This window comes from Phocoena phocoena, chromosome 7 (genome assembly GCF_963924675.1).
Source record: "Phocoena phocoena chromosome 7, mPhoPho1.1, whole genome shotgun sequence".
Taxonomy (NCBI): domain Eukaryota; kingdom Metazoa; phylum Chordata; class Mammalia; order Artiodactyla; family Phocoenidae; genus Phocoena; species Phocoena phocoena.
Genome location: NC_089225.1, coordinates 82,687,746 through 82,707,984, shown reverse-complemented (window position 1 = coordinate 82,707,984; position 20,239 = coordinate 82,687,746). Strand labels below are relative to the sequence as shown.

Genomic DNA, 20,239 nt, shown 5'->3' with positions numbered 1-20,239 from the left:
GGCAAAGGCCATGTGTCATCATTAAATAAAAATAGGGTATTAGGTTAACAATTTCCTCTGCTTACTCCTATTAAAGCAAAATACAAAAAATCTTCGGTAAGGATTTAACTTTCAAATCTAAATTCTAATTAATTATGAGGGCACACTTATTCCTTCAGAAGCATTAAACTGATTTTCAATACTAGTTCTTGAAGGATAATTTTTATATGCCTTACATAGAGAAAGAAGGAAGCCTAGTTAATGACAAATGAATAATTGGCATTTTCTCTCCTACAAAAGGATGTGACCTGAAAAAGCACTGCGACCTAAAGGAAACGAATAGAAACTGATTCATAGATGACATGAGCTTCACAGGCTTATATGATTTTAAACTGGCCAAGCTTCATTCATGCCCTACTCTATTTTTTCTTCTCTCCTCCAATTTTATCTAAGTAATGACAGAATACTGATTGGGAAGAGTTGAAAAAAAAATCTTATAAAGTTTCTTTATTCTCTAAATGAGTACCTCTATTGTATGTTTTAATACTTGACCTCACTTTCTAAAAAAAAATCATCTCCTTAGTATAAATTGCTCCACATCATCAGGATGCTGACATTTTTATTTCTATCACGAGTGTCAAGAAACAAAAGCAGATGAAAAGTTCTTCAAAGACAACACACTTCATATAACAGCTGAGATAATTATATTCATCATCTGAAATGTCCACCTGTTACTGCACTCTAATGATACTGTTCATTTCTCCCATTATACAATACAGAAATAATTTCTATGTAAATACACCATAATCCCTCAAGGTATATCTTCACAGTGATTTTTATCTAGTGACTTTTAATCAGTGGTCTAAACTGTTCAAAAGAGGAATTATTCAGCCAATGCTACTACTATATTTGCTTATTTAGTAAACTTTAAGTTCCATTCTTCTAGACTGTTGCTAATATTCTTAAAGATTTTCCTCAAAATTTTACATTTTTGGTTTTCACTTTTTGGAAAATACTATATAAGGGTTAATCCCACTGCTCTGAACATCTACTATTACTCTAGGTAGGGTGTCTACTGTGAAAAAAGCTTCTTCATATTTGTGCTATAAAACAAATACTGCTTGTTTAGCTCCTCCATCTAAACAGTAGCAAAGTAAAATACCAAAAATTTAGGAATTTTCCCCTAATAATCTAAGTTAAATTTTTTTGTAACTTATAATCATCCAAAATAACTTCCAAAACCAATATTAAGTGACCTTAAAAATAAACATCCTTATACCAAAATCTCTAGATAAATAGGCAAAAGAAACATTTCCAAAGTTTTGATTTAGAAACAGTTTTTTAAAAATCAAATTTAAAATACGAAAACCCCATCGTTTTGTTTCTCTTGACTTGAAACCTCCTAAAATATATAAGATAAAAAATGAAAATAGAATGAAAAAACAGAAGAAATAAATCTTAATATATGATAATTATCTCTATTGACTTGTTTTGAGACATTTTCACCACTAGTTACTGAAGTCCTCAAAAAGGAAACCTTCACATTTGCATATGTTCTACTTTACACTTGCTGCATCAGTTTATTTCAGTGTGATTTACCTAAAACATAACGGTTTTTTACTGAATAAAACAGAGGATTGTAAATAACTGGAAAGAAAATTCTTCTATAACTTTTTACAAGTCCTAATACAAGCCAATCAAATCTATCAAAAAGTTTCCCTAAACAAAATCCTTTACTTGCCATAAATTTTGTACTCACTCATACGATTATAAAGAAAAGGGTATTAGATACCATGGGCAACAGGAAAGGACTACAAAGGAAGAATTTCTCAAAGATTCAATTGAGAAGAAAATTGGATATAAGGAAATCTATAATTTGTAGAAAAAAGAATATTATTATTTTTAAAAGGTATTGTTGTAAAAAGTCTTTTTTTCCCCAATCGCAGACCCTTTTAATAAAGCCACCCAACCATTCATTCCTGAAAAAAAAAAAAAAATGCAGCTAACATACAGAATTTCCACACAATTTTAAGGGATTCATAAATTCCCCCAACCTGTGAAATCTCGGATTAAGGACACTCGTAGTTATAAAAATTTTCTAACTCAAAATATGACCTTATGAAAGTACGAAGTTTAACAATCTCTTTGAATTAAATCTATCAGCCTTTTAGTTTAAAAGCATAATGTAACATCTAGCTATGTATAATAAAATTAATTGTAATCCTGAAAGTTATACATAACATGAAATAGAAACGTGTATTTTTAAAAATTACTATATCCAAATGACTAGTTTAAGTTATGCATATCTTTTCGGTTCATTCATCAATCATATGAAATAAGTAAAAATGTAATATATTTGGGTATCATTGCTAACTCCAATAATTATTGGGGGAAAACAGTGTTTAATAAAGAAAAAGCCAAGAAATTTTGTACTTTGCACATATAAATTGAGCTGCAGATGCTACTTAAAGGACCCAGCTGTCAAAATCATAATGAGCATTTTTCCTTAACTCTACTACTAATGAAATATATCCACAAAATGTGTCTCTAGTTTCTCTTACTCCTACTCAACATTTATTATTTAAGGATAATAATACATTGCAATAAATTCTCATTAGTACTATGCTAAGTAGTAGTGGGATGAGCCAATGTACCAGTTTCAAAAGTCTTGTTTTCAACTTATCATGAAAACCTGTAATTTACACTGAGTTTTAAAAATCCAAGTATGCAACAGATGCTTTTAAAATATTATCTCCAATCAGAAGTTCCATAATAAAATTGATGTATTTAGGATGATTTATTCAGTAAATAGGAGAATGATTAACTAAAGAATGTATTAAAAGCCATATCTCTCAACTGTCCCATTATTGCTACTCTTTTATTAGAAATACCTCAACTTTTGCTGTTTAGAATAAGAAAATTGAATTTAGCTTCTTTATTTTTAGAAGTTTATTTTTTAAAATGGATCTAATGATCTTTAGAAATAAACTACTAAATCTAATCAAATGTATTTTCTCAAATTCATCTTAGTGTAGACCAAGAATTAGTTAATAAGATAGATTCAGTGATGTTAACCAGAAATTTTTTTAGTGGATAATAATAATATAACCTATGACTTTATACACATATGATACCAAATTTTGGTAATCCCTAAATGATTTTCAGGGATAACAGCCCTGAAACATTTAAGATAGTTGAGAGGTGTGACATTAAAGTGATTTAATATCACATTTAATCTGTCACAGATTAAAGTGACAAAGCAATAAATCAAATTTCAGTTATCCATGACAGACAGCAGAAATAACAATCACTTGGAATCTTGAGGATTATATTCAGTCTCTCCAGCTGAAATCTGGCTGAGCCGCTTGCTAGATCCCCACAATTTTCGAGAAAGCTGACCTGAGCGCATCTGTTTAAAGTAATCCAGAAAAATGAAGAAGAGATGTTATTAAGAAAGAAAAATAAATAAATAAATAAATGAAACTGATATACAAGACAATGATTCTGTAGAATGTACAAGAAATAGGTATTGTTAGCAGAATCATTAACATTTTAATGATTCTTAATTAATAATAATTAAAAGGCTTTCTTCATTGATTGTCTTTTAGTTGAGAAAGATTTAATACCAATGTACAAATTTTTAAATTAAATGTGCCACATATCAAAATTAAAAGACTCCCTTACTTTATATATTTACAAAACTACATTTCACTTCATTAAAATAATCTTCTCAAATTATACTTAATCAGGCAACAAGACACATAGTTGTGGGGAACTTTCTCCTCTTATATTTGCAGTACTATTAATGACAATCACAATGATAAGAAGAAAGTAAAATAACATTTTGATGAAAAGGAAGTAAATTTTAAATAGTTTGATCTAAGAATGTAAAAAAATCTTTAACAATAGCATGATAAGTAATTTAGAAAATAAGAATAGCATAAGCTCTTTGAAGGTTAGAATCATATTTTTCCACCATTAAATGTTTTATCACCTAGCACACTTCTCAGCATATAACAATTATTAATCAAAATTAATTGAATCAGTGGGTTAATGCCCCTCTAAAAGTGCTTATACTTCTACATAGGGCAACAAAACTCCACATGGGAAACATTTCTCAATCTAAGCATACGATTCGTTGGAATTACTTCCCAAGAGCAATCTACTTTTTTTTTTTTTTTTTTTGCGGTACACGGGCCTCTCACTGCTGTGACCTCTCCCGTTGCGGAGCACAGGTTCCGGACGCGCAGGCTCAGCGGCCATGGCTCATGGGCCCAGCCGCTCCGAGGCAGGTGGGATCTTCCCGGACCGGGGCACGAACCCGTGTCCCCTGCATTGGCAGGCGGACTCTCAACCACCGCGCCACCAGGGAAGCCCCAGCAATCTAGTTTTTAATGGTGCTTCATCTGCTTCCCTTTTTTAATGGTACTTTTCTAGGGTCCACTTATTGGAGCGATAAAAGATAAGCCGCAGGCAAAGACACTTTGGCATGTTTGCTTTGCATTTTCATTTCCAGATGTATTTCCAAAACCGTTATTTCCATTAATCTAGTTCCACTTTAACATCTAATTTATAAATATGGATTTTATACTGACAGTATAATATGTAAAACTGATACATGGGGCTTCCCTGGTGGCGCAGTGGTTGAGAGTCCGCCTGCTGATGCAGGGAACACGGGTTCGTGTCCCGGTTCGGGAAGATCCCACATGCCGCGGAGCGGCTAGGCCTGTGAGCCTTGGCCGCTGAGCCTGCGCATCTGGAGCCTGTGCTCTGCAACGGGAGAGGCCACAACAGTGAGAGGCCCGCGTACCGCAAAAAAAAAACCCAAAAACAAAAAAAAACTGATACATGATTTAAAAATATACATTAATCAAGATTTTGATATTTTAGATAAAAATAGATGTTGAAATAGAACTCTTTTCATAACTATTGATCTATTTAATTTCTACACGTTCACATAAAGTTGTATTTAATAAATATGCAAAATTCTGAGTACTAAATTAGATTATTTATTACTAAAGTAGGTCCATAATTCAGCTGATGGAAAATGTATTTTACAAAGATATAAAATCGATAAAAAATACTTTTATTCAAAATCTATACACAATTCAAATTCCATGTGTTGTAGACTATACATAAATCTTTCAATGAGGACCAAAAACTTATTTGGTAAATATTACAAAACACTGATTTAGGCCTATGAAATGAAGTTACTTAGGTATTTTTTTCCAATCAATTTTTTTTAAATGTGTGCACATAACGTCATTTCATTTTTTTTTAATTCAGTAAAATTGTAAACTTAACAAATTACCTAAGTTGGAGGGCAGGCAAATTTAAAGGCACTTGAGTAAACCATAGAAAGTGAAACATACTCAAAGAGTAATGTCTAAGCAGAGTTCTCAAGTAATCATCACAGCAGAGGACAGAAGGGAAATCTTTACTTGGGAAATATATTAATCAAGAAACTCTACTACTGAATGTAAAAACGCTTAAAATGTTTTAAATGTAAGTGAAATATCGAGATACAGACTTGCTGACATTATTTGGGGAATCATTACACCTGAAACTAAATGTTGTTGCAATCACTTTATTTTTTTTAAGATTTTTTTTTTTTTTTGCGGTACGCGGGTATCTCACTGTTGTGGCCTCTCCCGTTGGGGAGCACAGGCTCCGGACGCGCAGGCTCAGCGGCCAAGGCTCATGGGCCTCGCTGCTCCGCAGCATGTGGGATCTTCCTGGACCGGGGCATGAACCCATGTCCCCTGCATCGGCAGGCAGACTCTCAACCATTGCGCCACCAGGGAAGCCCTTTTTAAGATTTTTTGATGTGGACCATTTTTTAAAGTCTTTATTGAATTTGTCACAATACTGCTTCTGTTTTATGTTTTGTTTTTTGGCCAGGAGGCACATGGGATCTTAGTTGCCAGACCAGGGATCGAACCCACACCCCTACACTGGAAGGTGAAGTCTTAACCACTGGACCACCAGGGAAGTCCCAATCACTTTAATTTAATAAGACCTCTCTTGTTAAAATAATATCCTGAAAAAGAGTATAAGGACTAACAAAATCTTAAAATATTTATTTAAAAAAAGGTTCCTATGATCTGTAATAGATTTATTATAACTACTGACAGTATGTTATTCAGTAATGTCTTCTCTTGAAATAACCCATACAGAGGTCATTTTAGATTTCTCAGAAAAGACCAATGATACCAATAAAAATTTATAATGCTTAAATATGAGTTTGTGTAACAAAATAAATTTTCTAGAAGAATCACTAGATTACTTGGAGTATAGCCACTAAGTTTTCATAGGAACAGTGTTACATTTATATCTGAATATTCAGTAATTAATAAACCACTGGCAAATAAATTTATAGGAACTACAGGAAATTCATTGAGAATTAGCACATTTATATGGGGATATTTGTAGTTCTAAGTTAAAAAAATATGATGCTTTTACAAAAGTACAACTGACATACAATCATGCTGAATATTTGTTGAAATTAAAGTTAAGTATATAGTTTGGGGAATTCCCTGGCAGTCCAATGGTTAGGACTCAGTGCTTTCACTGCCTGGGCCCGGGTTTGATCCCTGGTCAGGGAACTAAGATCCCGCAAGCTGCGCAGCATGGGCAAATTAACAAAATAATAATAATAAGGTAAGTAGTTTTGTTGTTTGAGTCTATATTTCATTTTTTACAAATGCTTTTATGTATTAAAAATTCAAGTATGTGGTCTAAAATCTAGATTTGGAAAAACAGAATAAAAGAACTTTCTTCTTCATATAGAGTTATAAACTGTTAAATGTGTGATTTCAATAATATCATAATATAAACATCACTCTTGAAATACTAGTTTTATCCCCTTTCATTTACTGTAGTTTGAAAAATCAAATTTGTTTTTCAATTTGTTTACCCATAATGGAGACTTCTGATTCAGCTGGAATAAAGAACCAAAGGAAACCCCAACAGTACGGGAAACTAAATTCTTGACGCTAGGTTTTACCTCAGCTGGCTTGCCAACACCCACGACAATCAGTTTGCCATCTTCTAATCCTACAAGAATATGGCTATATTCTTTGGTTACATAAACACAGTGGATAGGCGATCGCATGGCTAATGGGTTGATGCTGAGATTCAAACTAGAAGAGAAATAAAAAACACACACATAATTACATGGATATACAATGGATTCACAGAATTTTATACCTGAAAGATAACTTAATGATCATCTAATTCTGCATTCTAATTTTACAGATGTGGGAACTTAGGTTCAGAAAACCTGAGTGACACAAAGGCCCACATTTATAGCATTACTTAAAATACTTAACAGATTTTTTTTTTCTATTTCCAACATCTGTTTGCCTTCTAACCATATATGTGCTCACGAAACGATTTTCACCTTGTTGATTAATGAGCAAAAGTTGGATAAAAAGGACAAAAGCTCAAAAAGTGTGTGTTGGTGGGGGATAAGATAAATAAAATTGGTATATTTGCTTTGTCTTAAAAGATGTAATATACAATATAAAATATTTTAAAATATAATATGGTATAAAATATAACACCCCATTATGAAAAATGCTCACAGCTTTTATGATTAGAGAATGAAGAACCTTAGGATGTACATACTATGGTCTAGACTAACCTGCCAGAAGATTCCATTAATTTTTTTCTAACTTGGGATTCTCCTAACAATACCCTAAGATTAGGGTTGTAATACAAAATATTGGAAAGACGTTACTGAAATGTGGACTCAATGCTCTACCACATGAGAAAGAATGACAAAAATGAGAAGGAAAATACAAAAACAGGGAAGCAATGTTGGTACCGAAGTGATTCTGATATGAATGTAATAAGAGAACACTCTGGATCAGGAAATGATTCAGAAAAAAAGGGCTTTGGGAGGGGCCAAGATACTTTGAGGAGTATAAATATGTCACAGTAAGTTTTTTAAATGAGAAGAAAAGAAAAAAATGTATTTGGGCATGCAGGGAATAACAGTGCTTTGTGTATATAAGTTGGTAAACATGAAGAATACCAAACTTAAAAACATATCCACATATCCATTTTTCAAACATCTTTTCCTTCACTGGGTGAAATAACAAAAGACTCCTCACCGATTTTAAACACAGACATACAAAATCAAGAACAGATGTGCTAGCCTTAAAAATACTTTATTTTAGGCTGGTCCGAAGGTAGTGAGTTATCTCAATTGATTGTCTACAGTCAGTTACAGATCGAACTCCTCGTTCTACTCTTTCCCCCCTTCTCTCACTACTGCACTTGACTAGTCTTAAAAAAAAAAGAAAAAAAAAAAAAAAACTTTATTTTAGCACAATTAAAAAATTTTTTTAAACCTAACTATAGTTTCTAAAAATTCAAACTATTATTGTACAAATTTCCAAATCCATAATCCAGGCTTGGCACTATGGAAAAAAATTTTTCTGGCTACTTAAAAATGTTGTTTTAATTGTGGTAAAATGTACACAACATAAAATTTTCTGCATTTTTAAAATGTACATCTATATTTCATTACCAACCCAGAAATACTTCATCTTCCCCAATTTTTTTCATAGTTGCCAAAAAGACATCTTCATAATAAATGATGAACAAAAAGATTAGAAATCTGGGCTTCCCTGGTGGCGCAGTGGTTGAGAATCTGCATGCTAATGCAGGGGACACGGGTTCGAGCCCTGGTCTGGGAAGATCTCACATGCCGCAGAGCAACTAGGCCTGTGAACCACAACTACTGAGCCTGCGTGTCGGGAGCCTGTGCTCTGCAACAGGAGAGGCCGCGATAGTGAGAGGCCTGTGCACCGCGATCAAGAGTGGCCTCTGTTTGCCACAACTAGAGAAAGCTCTCGCACAGAAATGAAGACCCAACACAGCAAAAATAAATAAATAAATTAATAAACTCCTACCCCCAACATCAAAAAAAAAAAAAAGATTAGAAATCTTAGATTACAGATTTTACTCTCTCTGGGCTGAAAATACTACCATCTTTTCCGAAGTGATACTTTAATAATTCTTATTATTTACCTGTGGAGATCTCTTATGGACAGGAATCCTTGTAAGCTGCCTGTGACAATGTGCTCTCCAATTACACATATATCTGATACTTGTTCCTTCAGGACTTGAGACCGTAGATACTTGCCATTTACAGAAAACAAATGCAATGCATTCTTATCCTGCAAAGATTAGTTGAAGAAAATTTAATGATCTCAAATTAAAACTATGACTATCACAGAATGATGACTGGGTTTAAAACTTTGGAATAAACAAATGGTTATACTTAAAGAGAAAGTAGGTAGAAATATTGTTAAAGTGATTTCAATCAGATTGCTAAGTAAATAAATATTAAACAAGTACTCCTCTTCTTTAATAGAATTAAAAATCTCACCCCTCCAAAAGAATTAAAACTCTCATCCAACAAAACCCACATTCTTAAAACAAAACTAAAAAAGTTCTCTGGACTTCCCTGGTGGCACAGTGGTTGAGAGTCTGCCTGCCAATGCAGGGGACACGGGTTCGAGCCCTGGTCTGGGAAGATCCCACATGCCGCAGAGCAACTGGGCCTGTGAGCCACAATTACTGAGCCTGCGCGTCTGGAGCCTATGCTCCGCAACAAGAGGCCGCGATAGTGAGAGGCTTGTGCACCGCGATGAAGAGTGGCCCCCGCTTGCCACAACTAAAGAAAGCCCTCGCACAGAAACAAAGACCCAACACAGCCATAAATAAATAAATAAATAAAATTAAAAACAAAAAAAAAGTTATCTTAATTTTTTAAAAAGCTTTATCACCAAAAGGAAATAAACATAGAAAATTCACAGTTTATTTATACCCTGTCTTGTGCAAAAAGAATTTAATTCAGTTGTAATTTCCACCTAAGCTTATGAAGTCCCACATAATCAGAAATTATTTTTGAAGTCATATAGGGCTATAGAAAGCCCTAAAACAAAATCAAACATGAGGCTAATATTGTGATAGGGAATGAACAAATTGAATGATGAAAGGAAAACATCCTTTTCAAAATATGGTGTTCTTTCCTTCTTCAGAATGCCTCCTCATATGTACACAATGTGGGAAGGAGAAGACAGGCTTACAGATAGTCTAGCCCTACTGCATAAAACTGTTGTATACCTTGAGGGTGGTACTTTCTTCAATGCTGGAGTAGATGACAATATGTCCTTCCCAAGATATAGCCAAACTGGGAATGGTCAAGAGCAGAGAACTCTCACAAGGTGGTCGTAAAGTCCGCATATACTGACCTTTCTGAATGGTATGTATAATCACAGTGCCATCCTACACACAGAAAATATTAGAAAATGAGAAAAGAAAAGAAGAACAAAAAAGAAGAAAAGAAACTGAGCAAGAGAAAGAAATATGGTAAAAGAACTAAGAAAATGATTATTCTACCAAGGACACATGTACCTTAGGAAAAATTCCAATCTTGAAATTTCAAGTCTTAACTACTAAGACCAGTAAAATCCCCAAACAGAATCTAGTCTCTTTTTTTCTGTATTTTTCTACTTTTGCAAAGTTCAAGGCAAACACAGTATAAAATTTCTATGCTTTTACCAATTCTTCTAGAAAAAAAATTAAATATAAATATTGCCTCTGAATTTGTATAAAGAAATCAGTATTTTTAAAGGTGAAATCTTACCCTTGATCCTGACACTGCCATGTCTAGCTCAGTGCTGATGCCAACACTCAATACCTCATCAGTGTGTCCGTACAGAATCTGAAACGGTTTAGATGCTAGGCCCACAGGAACACCTCCCTAATATAAAAACAGAAAAGCAAAGGTAATTCTCTTGTACACTATTTTCTTTAAAAAGGTTTATACTGTATTTAAACCGTCTATAATCACAAACTGATATTGCAACTAGTTCTTACCACTAAGTCTACTCATACAAGTATTCATTCTTGGGTTTCTCAAATTATTCTCAATCTTTTCAAGCTCAAAAACTTAACCTGAAGAATTTTAAAGTTGATTGATTTGGATTAGTTTTAACAGGTATATTATTTGCCCTTTTCATCTACAGAATTATTCTTCCTTTACTTGGAAGAAACTTCTATTACATCTCTGAATACTTTCTCTTTTTCATTTATTGGAGTCATTATTTCAAGGACATCAATTATCTTTATGCTGACTTGTCTTTGATTTCTATAGCTATCATTCTTTTTCTAATTGCTTTAATCCTTTTGTTTTTTCATTTCTATTCACTTTACTTTAAATCTTTCTTCCATGCTAATAATTTGATTTTCAGTCACATCAAATTTGTTCCTTGATGCTTCTGCATTGGGTTTATTTATAATTGTAACAGTATTGGTTTTAGTCTCAGCTTGATTCTTCTGCAATCTCCCTTTTCATCTTATTATGCTAGTTTATAATTTCATCTTTGAGGTCCTATTTTATTGAATGATATTCTTATTATATTCTTCTAATAGCACAATTTATTGCAGGGAATCTCTCTGCACTTGTTTCCTTCATCTGTTTTTAGTGTGCTTTGTTTGATACAGTACTTTCTATGATATATAATGATAGAATGTTTGAGTAGTTTCCATGGTATCTGGTTTATGATTATCATAGATAAATGCCCAGACCTTCTACGAGCATTATACAATGTAAATGAATTCTGCCTGACACTCTATTACTTGGGTCACATTTGTCTTCCTCTAAGAGTATCAGTCTGAGTGCTTAGTCCACTCTATCTAATTTTTAAATATTAAGTAATTCCTATATTATTTAATCAATTCAAGTTACAGAGGAAGATGGACTCTTCTCAAATTCATTTTATAAAGGTTGCATATCTTAATACTAAACATGCAAAGACAAAATAAAAACAGATTTATTTCACTTATAAGTAAAGAAATAACTAAAGTACTAGCAAATAAAATCCTGCAGTAAAATATATCTCATGAATTATATGGGTTTATTATAGAAATTCAAGGATGGTTCAAACCTAGGACACTTCTCAACATAATACATTACATTAAGAAAAAGTAAAACTATAAATTAAAAAAGGAAGAGAAACTGGGAAAATAGCTGTAAAGAACATTATTAGGACTACTGACAAAATTAGAACCTGGACTGTGGATTAGATAATGGTATTGTATAAATGTTAAGTATTTCAGTTTTGATAACTGCACTGTGGCTATGTATAAGAATGTCTTTGTTCTTAGAAGAAACACTGAAGTGTTTAGGGGTAAAGGAACATAGAGTTTCCAACTTTTAAAATATTCAGAAAAAAAAGATACTGAGAAAAAGATTGGGAGAGAATGCTAAGACAAATGGCAAAAATGTGCTACCTTTGTATCTTTTCTGTAAATTGAAATTTTATTAAAACTAAAAGCCTACCAAAAAAAAAAAAAAGGAAGGAAGATAACTACTGAAATAAAATAAAAATTTAAAAACCTAGTGAAACCTAACAGCAAACAGTATACTAAATGGCACAATAATGAAGGTAATTTCATCAAAATCAGACATAAGACACTATAATTTTCTTGCTTTATTATATTTGCTAATAATGTATGAGGGTAAGAAAATGAAATAATTAGTATATTGAAAAAGATAAAGAAAAGCACTATTTTTTCAGATCACATTAATGTATATCTACCTTGTTTTCAGAAAATCCAAGAAATACTAATAATTATGAGAGCTAGATAAGAGGATTTGGTAAACTAATTAGATATAAGATAACTGTATAGAAATTTATAGCTTTTTTTTTACTAGCAATAGTTACAAATAAAAATGATTTAAAAATCCCACTGAAACAGTCATAAAAATAGGATAATTAAAAGTAAATATAACAAAGTACAGGATCTAAATGGAAAAAAATTATTAAAAAATATTATCAGGGCTTCCCTGGTGGCGCAGTGGTTGAGAGTCCGCCTGCCAATGCAGGGGACACGGGTTCATGCCCCGGTCCGGGAAGATCCCACATGCCACGGAGTAGCTGGGCCCATGAGTTATGGCCGCTGAGCCTGTGCATCTGGAGCCTGTGCTCCGCAACGGGAGAGGCCACAATAGTGAGAGGACCGTGTACCGAAAAAAAAAAAAAAAAATCAAAGGACATTGCAAAAAGACCTGAAACAAATATGGAAAGACATTTCCTATTTTTGGATAGGAATAACTATAAACATGTCAATCCATACCAAATAAATATATAAATATGATTTCATTAAGACTAAAATGAAGTTTTCTGAGGAGGATATAGTTAAAGTATTTTTAAAGTTCATACAGAAGAATAAATATTCATATAAGAACAGCTGTGGTTAATAAAGGAAACACAGTGAGAGGGGATTTGCCTTACCAAATATTAAACTATTAAAGTAAAAACATTTTGGTGTTGACACAGAAATAGATAAATGTAAAAGAATGGGGAATACAGAAAAAGATCCAATTTAGTAGGTAATTGTTTATGCTAGCATAAATGACTTTCTACATAATTATATATCTAATATTAAATATTCTGTATTACAAAATATAGAAATGGATTAAAGATTGAAATTTTAAAAAATAAAACAAGAAAAGTGTTACAAGAACTATTTTAGATGATATTTTTATAAACTTGGAGTGAGAAAATGCCTGTTTACTTTTCTAAGCAAGGTAGAAAATCCAGAAGCCATAAAGAAAAAAGACACTTCCTTGCACCAACATTATGAGAGTACATAATAAGGTTGATGAAAATTCTAAATCTATAATTTCTAGTAGTTCCACCTGAAAGGAAAATAGGAATATTATCATGTTAACAAAGACAAGAAAAATAATTGTTTTCCTAGAAGAAGTTAATAAGGAGCTATCTTTGGAAGGTAATATGAGATAAGGTCATGAATCAAACAATAAACCTAGGGAAAAAAGTGGTGATTAAGACAGAACAGAATGAGGGGTAAAAGGAGGCAAAGGAGCTCAAATAATCATTCAATGTAAGAGAAAAATTCAGTATTCTATTAGAACATCTCAATAGTATTCCCAGGGTGAATCTCTGATCCAAACCAAGAGTATTTAAATGAGTGACTACCTGTTGGGTTATCTGCCATACCATACATGTAGTATCTCTGGAACCAGAAATCAAATGTATTCCACAGTAATCTGTAGCCAAACAAGTCACAATATCTGTAAGAAAAAGGAATGTAAAAAAATGAAATGGCATAGTTTGGCTAGAACAGAATCATAAGGGCAATTTTAGGTCATGTTCAAACTATTACTAAATTAGTTGTTCTAGCAGGGAGAAATGTAGGAATGGCATTGGAAAAGCACTGGGAAAGGCTGACATAAAAAAGGAGAGCACTAAAATCATGTAGGAGAGCTTTCTTTGAGGCCACCCTTCTTTGACGGTGAAGAGTAGACATGAGGCAAGGGAATGCCTGTCAAAAATCTTGGCAGGAGATTAGGTAGCTTTTAAATGGATCCCCACTTAATTTTGATATGCTTCTCTGCTCCCTTACTCTCTTATCCCCATTCACCTTCTATTCCCCCTGGAACTGCAATCCTATAGAATATGTGTCCGTAGCCAAAATAGTACATATTACACTGTAAATTCACAATATAAAATACATTTTTCCTAAACTGTAAAAACCTGAGCTAAGTGACACCTTGGGAGTCACTGGCGCAGAATTAGTAACAGACTCCATTCCCCTTCCCTAATGGGTTTATTAGGAAAAAATCTACTCAATGTTTTATTCTTACATTGAAAAGACTGAGACACTAAGAACACCAGGTTAGGGACTTCCCTGGTGGTCCAGTGGTTAAGAATCCGCCTTTCAATGTTGGGGACCTGGGTTCGATCCCTGGTCGGGGAACTAGGATACCACATGCCGCGGGGCAACTAAGCCCATGTGCAGCAACTAGAGAGCCCACACACTCTGGAGCCCGCGCGCCACAACTACAGAGAAGCCTGAGCGCCACAATGAAGAGCCCGCGTGCTGCAACAAAAGATCCCATGTGCTGCAACTAAGACCCAACACAGCCCAAAATAAATAAGTAGATAGATAGATAGATAGATAAAGGTTAAAAAAAAAAAAGGAAGCATCTGGTTAAACTATATTCAACAACTTTACCTCTCTCATGCTTTACTACTAAAGAATAGGACAGTTGATTTCTTATTCAACTATGACAGATTTTTTTTTACCATTTTTTCATAAAATTCTAATTCTAGCAACCAATTTTTTCAGACTTAGCCTAGCATCTTTCAGATACTATGAAGCTGTATTTAATTTATATAGTGCTTAGTATAACCAAAATACATTAGACACTCTTAAAGAAAGAATATAATATTCATAACACAACTCTATTAAAAAGTTCACTTAGCTTCAAAGGTAAAATTTATGCTTTTTATAAGGAGTATGTATTACTATTATGGTTAGGAAAAAAACAGAAAAAATTTTTTACAGGGAAAAAAAAGTTAATGCTTACCCATATGTCTGATATTGTGTGAAACAATTTTGCCTTTTGTAAGTGACATCACTTGAATGCTATTATCCCAGTGTCCAGCACTAAAAAGCAACTTTGCATCATGTGATACTATAAATAGCTTAGAAGTGATCTCCAGCCCTGGAGCAAAAGGTCCATTCATACTACGCTGAGTTCTGTAAACACAATTAAATATTAGACTCTTCTTTAAAAGATCACTTAGACTGATATGAACTATTTTTTTAATCTCTCCAAAAAGAAATAAAAAATAAGTCTGTTCAACTGTTCATTTTGAAATGTCTATTGATAAGTGATAAATACATTCATAAACTACATTAATCTTATATTATTCATTAAACAAAAATACATGTAACAAAATAGTCTCAAGGGTTAAGTGTAAAGAAGTTGAGATTGGTGAAGGTGTGGAAAAGATTTAAATCTTGACTTTCAAAGCCAATTTAGTAAGACTGTCAATTCTGTAAACAGCCTCAAAGTAGACAAGATAAGGGTATGCCAGGATCAGGAAAGCTGGAAGTTGGAAAGTTTAATCTATTTGCTTTTCCTGGCAATAAGGTACTAGCTGTACCTGTTTTGCTTTAAATGTTCACTTACTTACTTTGGATTTGTCACAGTTTGATCCCTGATGAATGTAAAGTAATTAGAAATGTTTTTGTCATAAGGCAGCCATCCATGGGTTCCAATAACGTAATTCATGCTTACTGTTATCTGGAAAAGAAACACATGAAGACAAACATTAAATGAAAATTAAAGAAAGTGACATAGAATAACCAAATGCTCACATGATGTTAGCATTTGTCACTTAGGGAATAGTGTGGGATTGTGTACTTAAAACATGAGACTCATTAAGAAAGTCTTAAAATAATTCAAATGGTTAAAGCTCATTGTTATCCTACTGCAAGAAAAGCTGTCCCAATGTATCTTTCTTTAGTATAAGATTATTTTCCTCAAAATTTCTCAAAGTTTACTAGCATCTATTAGTTGGCAGTCAGAAGAAATTAAGGATCAAGTCTTACCATAAAAATAAGACACCTATCATTTAGAACATAAATCATAAGTAGATCTTATGAAGAATTATTAAGAAGGTCTCCCTTTATTAGGGACAGTAACAGTGAATATTTGCATTTAAAAATGGAAAGTTTTATTCTCCCTTGACAAAAGTAACAGATTACCAAAAAAAAAAAAATTCAGATAACTTAAAAATATACAGGTATTAAAATTGAAAAATCACAATTCTGCCACTCAAAAGTACTTATTATTTTTGTATATCTTTCTAGATGTTTTTTCTAAGCAAACACTCATTATGGATAATTAGAAAAATAGGTTTAACTCTGGAATTTCTACTTTTCACTGTGCTATGCTCAATTTTTATCATTTCTAAGTGACAGAATTAGAATAAGACAGACCTAGGTTTGGTCCATTTGCCAGGGTCCCTTGCTTGCTAGCTCTGTGACTTTGAGCAAGTTACTTCTGAGTTTTAATTCCTCATCTGAGGAAGGGAAATAATAATTATGCCTATCTCACAGGATTGTTAAGTGGATTAAATGACGAAATTTAAGTACTCACTAATATGTCCTGCATGTGGATGGACCTTTATCAATTCTGTATTATATCTCATTTTCATTATTCTCACTGCTTATAATAAATTTTAACATCTAGTAAGAAGTTACATCACAATTTTCTCGTACAAAATTTCCTGGTATTTTCACATATTTATTATTCCAAATAAATTTTAGAATTACAGAACTAGGACTTCCCTGGTGGAGCAATGGTTAAGAATCCGCCTGCCAATGAAGGGGACATGGGTTCGAGCCCTGGTCCAGGAAGATCCCACGTGCCACGGAGCAACTAAGCTCGTGCGTCACAACTACTGAGCCCACGTACCACAACTACTGAAGCCTGCACACCTAGAGCCTGTGCTCCACAACAAGAGAAGCCACCGCAGTGAGAAGCCTGCGCACCACAACAAAGAGTAGCCCCCGCTCACTGCAACTAGAGAAAGCCCGCGCACAGCAATCAAGACCCAATGCAGCCATAAATAAATAAATTTATTTTTAAAAAAAAGGATTACAGAACTACTTAAAAGCTCTGTAAATAAGAGATACTTTTTTTTTTGGTGGGGGGGAGGTACGCGGGCCTCTAACTGTTGCGGCCTCTCCCGTTGCGGAGCACAGGCTCGGGACATGCAGGCTCAGCAGCCATGGCCCACGGGTCCAGCCGCTCCACGGCATGTGGGATCCTCCCGGACCAGGGCCACCAGGGAAGCCCCTAAAAGATACATTTTTATACTTGGTCAAATTAATTCCATTTTAAAATTTTCTCTTTTTTTTGGCCGTGCTGTGCAGCATGTGGGATCTTCGTTCCCCCACCAGGCTACCAGGGATCGAACTCAGGCCCCCTGCAGTGGAAGTGTGGAGCCCTAACCACTGGACATCCAGGGAATTCCCTTACCTATGCTTTTAAAAAAGACTTAAAAATTTTTTTTATTTTCTCAATTTTTTCATAAGTTGTAATGGATATAAACATGGCAGTGTGAAAAGGTATAAATCAACTTACCAGTAACTCAGGACTGCCTTGTGAAATAAAAGAACGAGACTGATTTTTGGGGACAATGGCCTTTATTAGTGGAATACCATCACTAATTCCCTATAAAATAAAGGACAGAGGTTTAGTGGCTGGTTCTACTATCTTTATTAGGTAAAAATTATTGAAAACTTCTATTTCTTTAAAGATAAACCCTGAGATATAGCCTTGTACTCTATCAAAACATATCATCACTTAATTTTAAGTATAGGAAAGGAATTATATACCATGTTTGAATGGCAGACTTGAAAGTTCTGAAACCCATCACCTCTTGTATTCCACTATGCTGCTGTTAAACAAGGATGTAGATTTCAAGGAGTGTCAACCATTTAAAACAGCCAGTGATTTAAAACCTTTCCTTTTCCCATGCTGTACTGACATGAATATAAAGTAGAAAATACAGACCATATAAGAAAACATTTCTCAAATAAGTGAAATGGGAAAACTAGTTATATTTTATGGAATTTTCCTTTTGGGTTTAACTTTCAAAAAATAGATCTATTCCATTACCTGAGGCCCTTCCTGAAAGCTACAACAAAGGACCAGAAAATAAAGACAGTCCTCAGAAAACATCCACCATTATCTTATTACAGTGTGAAAGAGAAAAACGATTTGAAATAAGTTTTTTGATGTGACAAGAGTTTATAAATTACACCTAACATTTATTAGATAAATTATAACCTAACATTAGTGGGTACATACGATGTGCCAGGTGCTTTTCTAAGAGCCTTATATGAACTAAATAATGATGTATAACCACATGAAGTTAATGCATATCTTTCCTCTTCATACTGTGAATTAATCAAGAGAAGACAATTGACATTGAAACAGCATAAATGGAAATGGTATCTGAAGAAATCCATTTAATAAGCCCTTTGCTTTCACTGCTACGTCAATTTTCTTCACCATTTTAATACCTAGGAAGAGAACTAAAAGAGGCCTTCTCTTTTCATATGAATGAGTGGGAAACACCTTCTTGTATGATGATGAAAAGGGATTAACCATTATTGGTACCCAAGGATATCTATTGTGTTCTTAATCCTGCTCCAGACACTGGCCCTGAGGAAAGCTACCCTGTGACTTGGGGTGGGTGCAGAGAGGGGCAAATGCCATTGCATCTGCAGACAGAACTCAGAATGTATTGTACTATAAAAAACAATGCCACAAATGATTAGATATGATGAAAATACTTTTATCAGCATTACATAATATCTTATTACATGTCCATCATTTTAGGGGTCAAATAGGGTTTTGTGGGTTGCCCTAGGTGTAGCCAAAAGTTAACATAGCAGGACTGAGACTGCTCACCTTAGAAAGGCTGCTTGCAAGGTTGGCCATTGCCTGGCATCAGGGAACTTGGCAGGCAAAGACATCCTTACACTGATATAAAACTTGTCTTCAATAATACACGTGGCTCACTATGCCTAGACTATTTGTGCAAACAATCGTCTGAATACAGGCTTTTCTTTTGGGAGTCTAGAATTTTGGAATGTGCTAGGCAGAGCTGAGTCTCTAATGAGCTTCCTTGGGAGACAAAATCATGTTGTCACATTTCATTACTGGAAGAATTAAGCACCTTCAAATGATATGTAGGTACAAAGTCCAAAATATTTACGATCTGGCCCTTTAAGAAAACATTTACCACCGTTTGCTGTATGGCATGAGAGTTATTCCTTGTTCTATGCACATCTCCAATCTATTCTTAGTAACTTTTTATCATTTTGTATTCTTCCAAAAGAGTTAATATTATCTGTCCTAACCAAATTTATAGGTATTAATGCATTTCATATTCACATTCTGAACTATTCAAAGAACAGCTGACCCTTGAACAACTCAGGGGTTTGGGACACCAACCCTCCATGCATTATTATATAATTTATAGTCAGCCCTCTGTATCTGCGCTTCTTCCTTATCTGCAGTTCTGCACCCAAAATTCAACCAATCCCAGATTATGTAGTATTTACTATTGAAAAAAAATCCATGTATAAGTGGACCCACACTGTTCAAACCTGTGTTGTTCAAGAATCAACTGTAATTCAATATGTATATTTAAACATGTGAATTTGAAGGTACTCTTTCAAGAAGAGCATTAACTATCTATCTTGCTCCACTTGACTATTCCTTCTGACATCATCAATTAACAATCTGACTCATGGGCCATATTTTATATGTGAGTAGACACTGTAATTAAAAGTTATTTTAGACTTCCTCTATATATCATCTCAACTGACACAAAAAGCAATT

The 20,239-nt window shown here is 33.8% G+C and overlaps 1 protein-coding gene across 1 annotated transcript in view; it reads right to left on the bottom strand.

The window, feature by feature from the left end:
* Nucleotides 1-3,286: 3,286 nt before the first annotated feature.
* Nucleotides 3,287-20,239, bottom strand: part of NBEAL1 (neurobeachin like 1) — a 174,246-nt gene continuing 157,293 nt past the window's right edge. The window contains exons 47-55 of the mRNA XM_065881211.1: nucleotides 17,969-18,058; nucleotides 16,011-16,120; nucleotides 15,398-15,570; nucleotides 14,004-14,098; nucleotides 10,643-10,759; nucleotides 10,120-10,281; nucleotides 9,019-9,167; nucleotides 6,986-7,121; nucleotides 3,287-3,388 (exon numbers count right to left, since the gene is read on the bottom strand). Coding sequence (XP_065737283.1) covers nucleotides 3,287-3,388; nucleotides 6,986-7,121; nucleotides 9,019-9,167; nucleotides 10,120-10,281; nucleotides 10,643-10,759; nucleotides 14,004-14,098; nucleotides 15,398-15,570; nucleotides 16,011-16,120; nucleotides 17,969-18,058 — 1,134 coding nt within the window. The remainder of the gene's footprint in view (nucleotides 3,389-6,985; nucleotides 7,122-9,018; nucleotides 9,168-10,119; nucleotides 10,282-10,642; nucleotides 10,760-14,003; nucleotides 14,099-15,397; nucleotides 15,571-16,010; nucleotides 16,121-17,968; nucleotides 18,059-20,239) is intronic.